The 12,949-nt window shown below is 37.2% G+C and overlaps 1 protein-coding gene across 2 annotated transcripts in view; it reads right to left on the bottom strand.

Annotated features, from left to right (window-relative positions):
• Positions 1 to 12,949, bottom strand: part of LOC133564668 (cullin-3) — a 38,478-nt gene that overhangs the window by 6,782 nt on the left and 18,747 nt on the right. For both annotated transcript variants that reach the window (XM_061919135.1, XM_061919136.1), the window contains exons 3-11: positions 12,420 to 12,533; positions 12,150 to 12,310; positions 11,546 to 11,660; positions 9,339 to 9,567; positions 5,702 to 5,847; positions 4,367 to 4,543; positions 3,147 to 3,317; positions 1,690 to 1,797; positions 46 to 170 (exon numbers count right to left, since the gene is read on the bottom strand). In XM_061919135.1, coding sequence (XP_061775119.1) covers positions 46 to 170; positions 1,690 to 1,797; positions 3,147 to 3,317; positions 4,367 to 4,543; positions 5,702 to 5,847; positions 9,339 to 9,567; positions 11,546 to 11,660; positions 12,150 to 12,310; positions 12,420 to 12,533 — 1,346 coding nt within the window. The remainder of the gene's footprint in view (positions 1 to 45; positions 171 to 1,689; positions 1,798 to 3,146; positions 3,318 to 4,366; positions 4,544 to 5,701; positions 5,848 to 9,338; positions 9,568 to 11,545; positions 11,661 to 12,149; positions 12,311 to 12,419; positions 12,534 to 12,949) is intronic.

Below are 12,949 nucleotides of genomic sequence, written 5' to 3'. Positions count from 1 at the left end.
TCAGTGCACCAAAGAGTGTTAAGACGCTGTGTGCAAGTGACTCACCTTCTGAAGACTTCAAAGGCATGTCGTGGGGAAGGGGGGATGCTGCACTTGGGTGTTGCAGACTGTGTTGGCCAGTAACCTGTTGTCAACACCCTCACAGTGAGATCAACGCCTCCAAGCGACACCTGAGTTTTGGTGGTGGTGGAGAAACAAAAACTTTTATACAGGTGACAGCACAATACATAAATACATGTTGCACATCCACACAATGCTCTTAAATTATGAGAAGAATAACCATTTGCAAGGGCGATACCAGTTTGCTTCTAAGCATTAACAACGTGCCTGGGACCAACAACCCACAGACCCTTGCTCTGATATGGCACCCCTTGTGCATGCTGTATATGCATATCAGCCCTTACCACAGGACTGCAATCTATTCCTGTTGCTGGGGGCGAGGGAAGGGGCAATTACGTAATCGTCAATTTTGCACAATTGGCTATGAGACATTTGCAAAACGTAAGAGAAACCATTCAAATAAAAATACTTTTTTTTTTTCAAACTATAAATGATCTTTTCGTCTCCCGCAAGTAGGGATTGGTTCAAAATGCATGCAGACTCTGCAACACGCAACAAGTGCTTGGCTGTGATATTGTACAAGAAACATACTTGTAGGTAATGTAGCGTACCGACAGAAACACTGACCTTATCACGCCAATAGCAACACTCATACAATGTCAGCGCTGCACTAGCCAAGCCAGTGGCCACAACAACAAAAAAGGACTTCCTCAATATGCACCACTGAAGGTTATTGCGATGGAGGTTGCATTTACGAATACTCAGAATTTTAAGCATCAAACATTACAACTTAAGTTTTTTTTTTTTTGCATGTTCACCATGTTCTGTTTTGCTCCAATAATGATGGCAATTCGTTGGGGATTTTATTACTTATTTTTAATGTATTACTTTGTTATCTTTTAATTTATATCATGGAAGTTTTTAAATTACTAATTTGTTCAACTCGAATGTCACAAAATTCCATGAGATTTAAAAGGCAGTCTTATTTGGTTGTACAAAAAATTGCAAAAGCACTAGGATGGCCACTGTTAAGCACCGGTACTACATTCGGTTAAAACCTAATAATACTAATGGCAACCAATAACTGGTTGCTAATAATCAAGGAGCAACCGGATAGGTCTGATTATTTACTAACTATACCAACAAAGTTGCTAATTTGTGAACACCTACTATGTCTTCTTTTTCTCTGGCAGACCAGGTGCGTTATTTATGAACGAGGGTGAACTGCTATTTATTTTGTATGTATGTCAAATTTTGGCAGGCAAATGAAAATTGAGAAACACTGAAAAAAAAAAAACATTACATAAACAGAGCAAAGGAGGTTGATGTGAATTTCCCCTTGCACAACAATGACAATAATCTCTATCATTTATGTCACCGAAACACAATTACACAGAAAAACTAAGCTTTTCCTCATTACCAATGAAGACAATGAAAACAACAACTGTGCAACAGCATAGCATTTGCGTGACTAAGCTGTATGTATTCCCAGGATGTGAATGTTATATGTAGAGTATAATTAGGAAGAAAACACACAGTAGTGATCCATCGGTCCAGCAGCAGTGTAGTGATTATGGATGGTCAGTGTACCCATTACAGAATGAATTGTTGCCTTTTATGTCTGCTCACCCCAGTTGTCTGCAGATGTTGTCTAAACTCATCCATAGTGGTGTTTGAGATGCTCATATCCCGGAACATGCCTTCCAGTTTTGATGTGAACTGACAGCCACATTCAGTCTGAGGAATGAAGACCAAATGATTATATTAAGAATTGCTACATAGACGGTACATCTAGACCAGGAGTCACCAACCTTTTTGAAACCAAGAGCTACTTCTTGGGTACTGATTAATGCGAAGGGCTACCAGTTTGATACACACTTAAATAAATTGCCAAAAATAGCCAATTTGCTCAATTTACCTTTAATAAATAAATAAATAAATATATATATATAGATATATATAAATAAATAAATGGGTATTTCTATCCGTCATTCCATCGTACATTTGAACGGTTTAAAAGAGGAGAAAACAGGAAAACAATGGAATCTAAATTTTGAAACATAGTTTATCTTCAATTTCAACTTTTTAAAATTCAAAATTCAACCGAAAAAAAGACTAATTCTAATCTTTTTGAAAAAATGTAAAAAGTAATTTATGGAACATCATTAGTAATTTTTCCTGATTAAGATTAATTTTAGAATTTTGATGACGTGGTTTAAATAGGTTAAATCCTATCTGCATTTTGTTAGAATGTATAACAAATTGGACCAAGCTATATTTCTAACAAAGACAAATCATTATTTCTTCTAGATTTTCCAGAACAAAAATTTTAAAAGAAATTGAAAAGACTTTGAAATAAGATTTAAATTTTACTCTAAAGATTTTCTAGATTTGCCAGAATAATTTTTTTGAATTTTAATCATAATAAGATTGAAGAAATATATCAAAAATATTATTCGTCGAAAAAACAGAAGCTAAACTGAAGAATTAATTTAAAATGTATTTATTATTCTTTACAATAAAAAAAATTAAATTTACTCCAACATTGATTTAAATTGTCAGGAAAGATTAAGGAAGGAATTTAAAAGGTAAAAAGGTATATGTGTTTAAAAATCCTAAAATCATTTTTAAGGTTGTATTTTTTCTCTAAAATTGTCTTTCTGAAAGTTATAAGGAGCAAAGTAAAAAAATAAATTAATGTATTTAAACAAGTGAAGACCAAGTCTTTAAAATATTTTCTTGGATTTTCAAATTCCATTTTGAGTTTTGTCTCTTTTAGAATTAAAAATGTCGAGCAAAGCGAGACCATCTTGCTAGTAAATAAATACAATTTAAAAAATAGAGGCAGCTCACTGGTAAGTGCTGCTATTTGAGCTATTTTTAGAACTGGCCAGTGGGCTATTCATCTGGTTCTTACGGGCTACCTGGTGCCCGCAGGCACCACGTTTGTGACCCCTGATCTAGACAAATAAGCATTCATCCTCACATTCAATAAGCAATTTAGTCTCCAATTAAACTAACATGCATACTAAAAAATATCATAATTTCATGTCCTGTTTTGATCATTACAAATACTGGTCACACACCTTGAGTTTTGAGATCATGTTCTTTTCAGAGTCGTCCGAGACACTCTTGTTGGTGAGCAGTCTACGGGCCAGATGTTGCTTATAATACCGCTCAAACACATCCTTTTCCTGCATGAAGCGAAACAGCACCATGGCCTTGTCCAGTATGGACTCCACCTCCTGCTCCGTCAGCTAAATGAGAATACAAACAGGATTGTACGGGTGTTTTGAAATGCAAAAGGATAGCGCGAAAAGCAACAGAAAGGGTCATTACTACACAAATAGGAGGAAGGTGAAGAAAAGCCTTTTCTTAATCCGCAATGGGGAAATTATGTGGTTGCAGTGTAGATTAAAAACAAAGTCCACAAAAAAGTATTAAAAAGTATTGCAAAAGTCATTAGAGTGTCAACCCTTGTGGCAAAATCCAAAGGGATTTAAACCAAAGGTGAAAAAACACATAAGAGGGAAACATTAAAGAGCAGATAGCTGCTTTTACCGGCGGCAACATTTTTACGACGACAACGAAAGCTCCAATGAAACATGATTAGGGATTGTTACAGAATCCGGTACATTTTTGCCACCGACCGATTCGTGTAAAATCCAACGGTGTCTTGTTTCAGTATCTGGGTTGCGTGGTTGCCGACTCAGCTGGTTCTTTGCACTTCGGAGCTTGGTGATCACTCCAAAGAGTAGTTCCACTAGTAATTAAATTACTTTAGTAATGAGTAACTATATTTAATTACATTTTAAAATATATTTTTTAAAACACCCGTAATAACAGTAATGTGGTGTTGAGTTTAACTCAACACTGCACATTTTGTTCAAAATACCAATATGTATCGTATATCACGATACAGCCTAAAAAACACTGACGTATCGCCTAGCCCTAATGAAGGAACTTTCCTGAAGGAATCAATAAAGTACAATCCATCTATCTATCTAAGCATCTAACATCTTGGACTTGCAACCTAACGTCCTAACTACATACTAAGGAATGTAACAGTGATGATAACTTAGCGGTTATCATATTCAGTTAATTTTTAAATGCAGTAAAAATGTATTTGGATCATCAAACCATTCATATTTACGAACACACAAAAAGGTACTGAAAATTGGTATCGTTGAGTACCAGTATTGATTCCCCAGGTACTGAGAATTGGTACTGTATCGGTTCAAATGTGAACGGTACACATCTCAATACGTCATAAGATCCAATGAGACCATTGCATAAATAGACTCACCCCTTTTACTCCTTTCTTCAGTTTGTCGTCAATAAACAGTGAGAGGTACTCTGGCGAGCGCGAGTTGAGGTTAAGGAAGTACTCAAAGTCGCCAGCAATAGTTTGTTTGAAGAGACGGTCGTTGTTAAAAGACTCTTGGAGGAATCGGTCGAAACGCAACTTCAGGTCCAGTAAGCCCTGTGGGAAGGAGGTAGGGAGATAGGACGATGATGAGTGGCAGCTATAGATTAACAAATGAACACAGCATTTATGGTTGTAGTTCGAGTCAAGAAGAGTGAGGGAAGGACCTTAGACATAATACACATTTACAATAGGAATTATGGAAACTTCCCATAATTCCTATTGTAGATATGTGTATGTTTCTTTTACTTTTTTATTCATAGCTGTATGTAGAAGTGGCTGGTTGCATCAGCTCTGCTACTTGGATGTCTTTCATGTTCTTTGATGTTTGATGTGTCCCTCTTAAACACATGTAAGAGGGATGTGTACTATGGCTATGAGTTGTTTTTTTCCCTTGGCCTCAGTCTGGACTCCCTCTCCAGGGGCCCAGGCTTAGACTGATTTTTTAATTTTTTTTATTTTATTTAATCTTTTATTTTTGTTTACCTGTATGTCACCTTTTTTGTAAGGGGCGCCGGAAGTTGGCGGACCCGTCAGCGATCCTGTTCTGTCTCCCTGTGATGTTGTCTGATCTTGAATGGGATTGTGCTAAAAATTTCAATTTCCCTGAGGGGATTAATAAAGTATGCCTGATTCTGATTTCCATCGGAAAGACCCAAAGCATATTAACAAAATACTGTAGTGCAGTGGCAGTCAGTCACTGTATTTTTTTGAGGCCACAAAGGAGAGGGAAAAATGGAAGTCAGAGCAGTTACACTGTGTTTAGAGGTTTAGACCAGCATTAGAATTCTGGACTGTCACGCAGTAGTAAGCTTGAACAAAACACACTCTTCCTTCTTTCATAACCACAAAATGCAAGAACCACTTTCTTATGCTTGTCTGATTCATCACAATTGTGCTGATTTGACCCTAAACATAGGAACCCATTTACCTTGAAAGGGCACATTTAAACCTGTTTTATTATATACATTATTTCATTAAACATTTTTACAATTAGAATAACATCAAGTTACTATATCATCATATTCAAGATCTTCTTTGCTGATTGGCTGGCGGAAATCATTCGGTATTCTCTCAGTGGGTATTTCAGGCTCCATTTTGAGCACTCAGTTTAGTTAGAAACGTGGTTGGTTAAGGGACTTCTATACTGGAGTGATCAACTAACTTGACAGATGTGTACAGTCATGGCACTGCCATATCTGCTGGTATGTGTACCTGGATGTAGTCCACTGGGTTCTTCCCTTCTCCCTCCTCAGACACGAGAGCCTTGCCTTGCTCCCGGAGGTAGGAGCTCATGCACTCACACATGGTCTTCAGTCCATTGGGAACGCGACTAAAAAGCTTGTACATACACGCCAAGTCTGAGGATGGACATGCAGAGGAGCACACGTTAGAAGTCAATTTATAGCGTGGGTGCACTGCTTCCAGTGTAAACAACGTTTTTGAAGACATTTTGGAATTTACATCACAAATGTAACTTTATACATTTCCCATTTTTTCCCCAACAATCTGTGTGAGAAATACATTATTTTTTTGGCCTCAGAGTGCTTTTCCACCAACACGTTTTACCTACAACAGATCTCAGAGAAGTTTCAGTTGTGGTGAGAAAGTGATCTGAACCAACTGGTAAATGAATGTTTGAAGTGAGGTAAACCCCAAACCACATAATGGTATATATATTATATATTATTATATAATATCTAGTTAACAGATTGGTTAAGTGTGTTTGTGGTTAGCAAGTTATCAGATAGCAGCACAATGTAAAGAAATCTACAGCATGCTTCAATGCTTAAACGGGCTTTGTGTCTAAGTGTGGCTGTTCGACAATCATGGAACATGGAGTTTGCTTCCGGATTATAAGACACTACTTTTTTCCTATGCTATGAACCATGTGGCCTACAAAACGGTATGGCTTATCTATGGATTTTTCTTTGCTGACAGTCATAATGAAAATAGTTTTCATAAAAAAACCTGTAAATACACTGAAATGGTGATATTGTTTCTGCAATGCCGCCATCTTTTGGACAAGTTTGCTCATTGCAGGTGCTGCAGGGTGAATGTCCTCAGTGTTTCTTGCTTTTTAAAAAGTTTGAAGCAGAAGTACCAGTGCCGTTCAATCTTGTAAGTTCTACAAGTTTTTCCGTGTGTAAGTTTTACAATATAACTAAAAAAATTCTTCATTACCAAAAAGTCCCATGTGTGTGTTTCATGCATATTTGTGAGTGCTATTGTATTGTAATGTGCTAAAACGTCTGAGTATCTGTGTTAGTGTTATTAACTTACAATGGCGTTTTTTTTTTTTTATTGTTCCAGTTTCACAAATCCCTCAGTAAATTCACCAAAACGTCACCGAGTTAGAGCCTGTTTAGCTGATTACAGAGGTAGTTTCCGCTCTTTCTGTGTAAATAACAAATTTCACAACATATAGTTAAATAGATAGATTAGATGGATTAGATAGTCCCGTGGGGCTAATACAAGGAACAATTCATTGAGTGCGTTTTATACACAGGTTCGCTCTATATTCCAGAAAATACTCATGTAAAGGATAACGCTTTAAACTTTAAAATGCCATATCAATCGAAGCAGCGCTTGTTATGAATTTTTGTGTTGTCACGGTGATAAAGTGCGTGAATGCACTCGCAACAGTGTCTTCTTCTGGCTGGACGTCACTTCATAAATCAACCTCTGCTTTTGTGGTTGTGGGGGGTAGCAGGAGGTTTGTATATTGCAGCATCCCAGGAAGTTAGTGCTGCAAAGGATTCTGGGTATTTGTTCTGTTGTGTTTATGTTGTGTTACGGTGTGGATGTTCTCCCGAAATGTGTTTGTCATTCTTGTTTGGTTGGGTTCACAGTGTGGCGCATATTTGTAATGTTAAACTTGTTTATACGGCCACCCTCAGTGTGACCTGTATGGCTGGTGATCAAGTATGCTTGCATTCACTTGTGTGTGTGTGTGTGAGAAGCCGTAGAGTTTTTGTGACTAAGCTGGCACGCAAAGGCAGTGCATTTAAGGTGTATTGGTGCTCTGTACTTCTCCTTACGTCCGAGCACACAGCGGCGTTTTAAAAAGTCATAAATTGTACCTTTTGAAACCGATACCGATAATTTTGAAACAGATACCGCTAATTTCCGATTTTACATTTTAAAGCATTTATCGGCCAATAATATCGGCAGTCCAATAATATCGGACATCCCTCATTTTTTTATTATCAAAACATCTTTAGTTGTAGTTCACATACACCCTGGACACAGAAGGGCTTTAAGGGCAAAAAAAGGATTTAAATCAAAGCCAGTAGTAGGAAATAATTTAAATATACAATTGATATTATTACACGAACACTCTGTGTTTTTGTTTGATTATATCGGTAGCTTTTTAAAACAAAAATGTATCATTCATGGATCTTGAAACTTTTAAGCATCATTATACCCAAATTTGTAGTATCGCCCAAAACTAATGTTAAGTATCCAACAACAGAAGAAAAAGTGATTAATACATTTTAACAGAAGTGTAGATAAACCCATGTTCCAACAGAAATTAACAGTAAATTACCAAATGGAGTAATAATTTTGAAAAAATACAACCAGAAATGACAGAATATGATAGGGACCATGTCAGCAGCAAAATTAAGAGCCTTTGTAACCCGTTTTGAAATGGTTTCAATATCATTTACAAAAAAAATATGTATTGTGATATGCATCGTTATCGCAGGAGGCTGCAATATATATCACAATATCGATTTTAGGCCATATTGCCCATCGCTAATAAAAGATGATGCTATATTATATACAAACTTCCACCAAAATGAGCCATTGTGAGTTTGCCCAATTTGTGACATTCTTCTTGATGGTGACATCAGTGGATGTCTCCATATACGGTAAAAATTTAAGCAAAGTGCTTAGCGCAAGTTCGCCATTCTAATCCAATGCTAATGTCACTGAGCTTCTGTTTCTCTACCCTCTTGATGTGGGGCGACTGGCTCGTACATGCACATCTATATATGTTTTAAAGACCATCTTCAACCCGCTTTCTGACTGTTTTTTCAGGATGTGCTATTTAGTGGTCGGTCTTAATTACGCGCCTCCACCTCGACTGTGTCTTCACCCCGTCATCTTGGTTGTAGTTTTTAGTGCTTCCACATGGCGTCTACTGACAGATTTATAACTTAGAACTGTACGCTACTTTGTATTACAAATGGTAACTGTGGAGGATGCATGTACGAAACAATTTGCCCCACAACAAGAGGACAGAGAAAAATATGGATCTTTTTGACTAGAATGGCACACAGCTTTTTGGATACAACTTTAGCATTTATGGTTGTCACCAATGGGAAAAATGTCACAAATGGGCAAAATTCCAAACGGTTTGTTTGGAGAAAGAATGAAAGAAAGCAAGATTGTTTTATGAATATCCCAACAATGCCTTCATGGTTTGATTTCAAATGTTGGGGATACGTGCAGATACAGGTACCACAAGGTAAGAAAAGTTGGTTTTGCACAACAGGTTCCCTTTAAGGGTTGCTCCACCCAGTGCACATGTTGGATGGAGGCCAGAACGCCGTGCAATTGCACAGCTTTTACCACTTAAGCACATGGAAGTATAGGACCCACAGTGCATTTTTGTTAGTGTACTGGACCTGCTAGACAATCCACATGTTTAAAATGATCAATAAAAGCTATGTCATGTTTTTCACTTTACATTTTTGTACTTGCCACAGATTGATAAGAAAATCATCTTAGGTGGTTATTAGTGACACATTTGAGTTAAATGTAACATCAGGACATGGACCAAGCTTAAAAAAAACTTTTTTTTGAACTATTGAAACTACACTGTAGGTATGAAAGCACTCTTTACCATCAGTCTTTCCATTCTTGAGCATGTGGACCAGACCAGAGTTCTCCATCTCCACAATGGTCTTCATGTGCTTGGATATGAGCTCCCTCTCCACTACCTTGACAATGGGCTCCTCTGTAGATTTATCCAGACAGTGGATCACCCGCTCAATTTCCTCGTTAATCCTGGCTTCCACCTTCTTTATGTACACACTAGCACTGTTTTCTGCAAGGAACTTCTGGCTCTCCATCTAAAAGACACAATAAAATACAAATAATTCCTGACAAACTCCTTTATGTTTGTGCTTTTTTATTTTTACCATTGGGACGGGGTGGCGCAGTGGGCAGAGCGGCCAGGCGCAACCAGAGTTCACCCTTGCTCCTGATGGGTGCTGGTTAGCGCCTTGCATGCCAGCTCCCTCCATCAGTGTGTGAATGTGTGTGTGAATGGGTAAATGTGGAAATAGTGTCAAAGAGCTTTGAGTACCTTGAAGGTAGAAAAGCGCTATACAAGTACAACCCATTTATCATTTATCATTATCATTTATTAGATTATTAAAAACACTAATGGCAATCCAAATTATGATGTTATAATTATATATTCAGTTTTTCCATACATTTCTCCAGATTTGACAATCCATAGTGTTTGTGAAGCCAACTCTCTACATTAGATCAGTGGTCCCAAACCTTGTTTGCACCAGGGACCTGTTTAATGTAGGCATTATTTTCAGGGACCGACTTTCCACTTGTGCCAGATAAAATTACAGCAAAAATAGGTGCATGACAAATACAAGTCACTATAACGCTGAATTAGTGGGAGCCTTGGGTTTGTTTGTTTGAAATGAGATGCAGATGGAACTCAGCCTTTGGTCACAATCTGTCACATTTATATTTGATATGTTCATTCATGTGCATTGTATCATGTCACAAAGTTATAACAAATGGCAACTTACTATGAGGAGTACATCTATAAACAAGCTTATTGGTGTGTCTAGTGGGACAGCCGAAAGTTAAGTCAAAGAAAATGCAGTCATTTAGAAAATTATTTCATGTTTCCATGCGGCCCAGTAGAAAATGCGTCACGAACCGATACCGGTCCCCGGACCGGTGGTTGGGGACCACTGCATTAGATGGCATAGTAACGCTTCTTAAGACACCTCATTAGGGGGGAGCAAGTGCTTTTCATGTCATTCTCGCCAGTTCTAGACCCTAAATGACGGTCATAGTGCCCCGACTTGTCAGACTATATCTTCAGCCATCTACTTTGCAGGTGAGAGCCATGATTGATAATATACAACAAACTTACAGGGAGCAGGGAAACGAGGAAGCAGCTGATCAGTCGAAAATGTAAACATCGGCACAAAGAAAGTGATCACGGCGTCTCTATAAGTAGTTTGTCTGCATTAGAACTTATAATATTAATGTCACTAATACTTGTTTAATATTCAAGTCACAAAATGTAAATGGATTATTGTTGCCACTTTTTGAATGGTTATTAATTGGATTTTATGGGCGGAAGAGTGGAGCGCCAATTGGCTCTACTGTAATCAGACTTATATTTACGTTTATTTAATATTTAGAATGCATTAAAAAAAAATCCATTCGTCATCATGTCTTTCACAATGATTGTGAACGACAGGCAAAGTTCCAAAAAAGTGCAGTTCCTCTTCAAGGATACAAAAATCAAAGATGCAGTTGCATCATCTCTCCTCAAATTTCGGAACAATAACATTTAGCTGTGCAAGCCTGACTATCTCAACAGTACCATGTAGCGCAGTACCTTTTTTTAACTTTCATCCAGAAAATAACACTTATATTTTTTGCAGTATAAATGTGACAAAGCAAGATTAATCAAATTCATCTTAATCACATTTTAAAGTTAGAGAATTTTATTCACTTCAGTATGCAATTTTCAACTAACTGAACTATTATTTGAGTAACTTCATTAGTTATGTATTTAAATTGTGTACAAATTGAGAAAAGGAAGTGAATACATGTTTTAGTAATTGCTATGAAATGGAAAAAGAGTAAGATTGAATACGATCTGTTTCTTTCTACAGCTTTTTAAACATGCTGTAGTGAGAAACTATCATATTGTAACTGTGTGCATGTTTGATAAAACTTAAACCATATATTTAGAGAATAATGTGTTTTTCTGCAGTATGTAAAACAACATTTCAACTGGATCTATATAGGCAACAATTGAGAGTATAAATTATTTCGACAAACCTGGAAAAATTCTGCAGACATTTCCAAGAACGGTGCTTCAAAATCCTCTTCATAAACAGACCGGCCTTCAAGACCCAGGATCATCAACATTTGGCAAGCATTTCTGATGGCGCCCCTGATATACAAACACAATGGGAAAAAAAGATAAAATACACTATGACAACATTAAGATCATTATTATTTTACACAATAAATTATACATTTGTACAAATTAAAGAAAAACAATCAATACATTAAATTAGGGGTGTTCAACGTTTTCCCAAAATGATGGAGAGAAGGAGCCTGATATCCATGCTATTGTGGATGAAATTAGGATTGTATTTTATGTTAATCTGGTCCTAAACATACCATGTTATTGTACAATACTAACAATATTCAAATAACATTATTATGCGACTAATAGCTCGCTGACAACTGGAGCACTATTCACGATTTGGCAACTAACATGCCAAATGCCAGCTGACAACTAGGGCATTAATCACTAGATGGAAATTAAAGTGCTAATCGCTAGCTATTTTAAATGCTAACAAACATGATTATTTATTCATGTTATATGTTATTTATTCAACTACATGACAGTCTGTTGGCTCAATGTTCATTTTACCTGTCCACCACCTCTCCCTTCCTTTCACGCGCGATCATGTCCAGTAGAGTTTGTCGGAGGTGGTCTCTGATACAGCCGTAGCGGACAACCTGATCCCTAAAAATTATTAAACCCAAGTTGTAGACATTCTCCACATTATTTTGTTGTACATAAACCCGGTCCTGCAGAGAGAGAGAAAATGGACAGAGGGGAGTTTTTTTTTAGATTTTTAGCAAATTTAAGGAAGACAGTTTTGGGGTGTTTAGGGAAACTGAGAGAAGCCAAGCCCACCATGTACATAAGAATGTCCCGGATCATCACCATTGCCGTCTGATGGTCATTCCAAGCCTGGTTTAGGGTTTGAAGGAAGTTATTGTTCAGGGAGTTGAGGACATCTTCTCGTACCTTTAGGAAACGACACACACATTTATGTTGGCATTTTACGGCACATTACACAGTGGTGGTGAAAGCACCAGACCGGTGATAGGCTGGACGATTAATCACAATTCAGTTTTGGAATTCTCACGATCAAAGAATTTTAAGATAAAAAACAATTAATGGGCCGCGCAAAGTGCATGCAAATTCCTGAGCTTGTAAGGCTGAAACGGAAAAGGAGCGAATGAAGAAAGAAAGAACACATTACTGTGGTTGCTACTTTTTATTTGACCCAGCGCTAGTATGCCTAATCAATAATCACTAACTAAACTCAACAAAAAAAGAAAGGCTATATGAGTTCCATGTTAACGTAACCACAGACAGAATCACAGAATTGGCCAATAAAACGAAGTCCGCTGTTAAAAGCAGAATATCGAGGAAATTGC

The sequence above is a fragment of the Nerophis ophidion genome, linkage group LG13, assembly GCF_033978795.1.
Source record: "Nerophis ophidion isolate RoL-2023_Sa linkage group LG13, RoL_Noph_v1.0, whole genome shotgun sequence".
In the NCBI taxonomy this organism is placed as follows: domain Eukaryota; kingdom Metazoa; phylum Chordata; class Actinopteri; order Syngnathiformes; family Syngnathidae; genus Nerophis; species Nerophis ophidion.
This window is presented reverse-complemented; position numbering and strand designations above follow the sequence as displayed.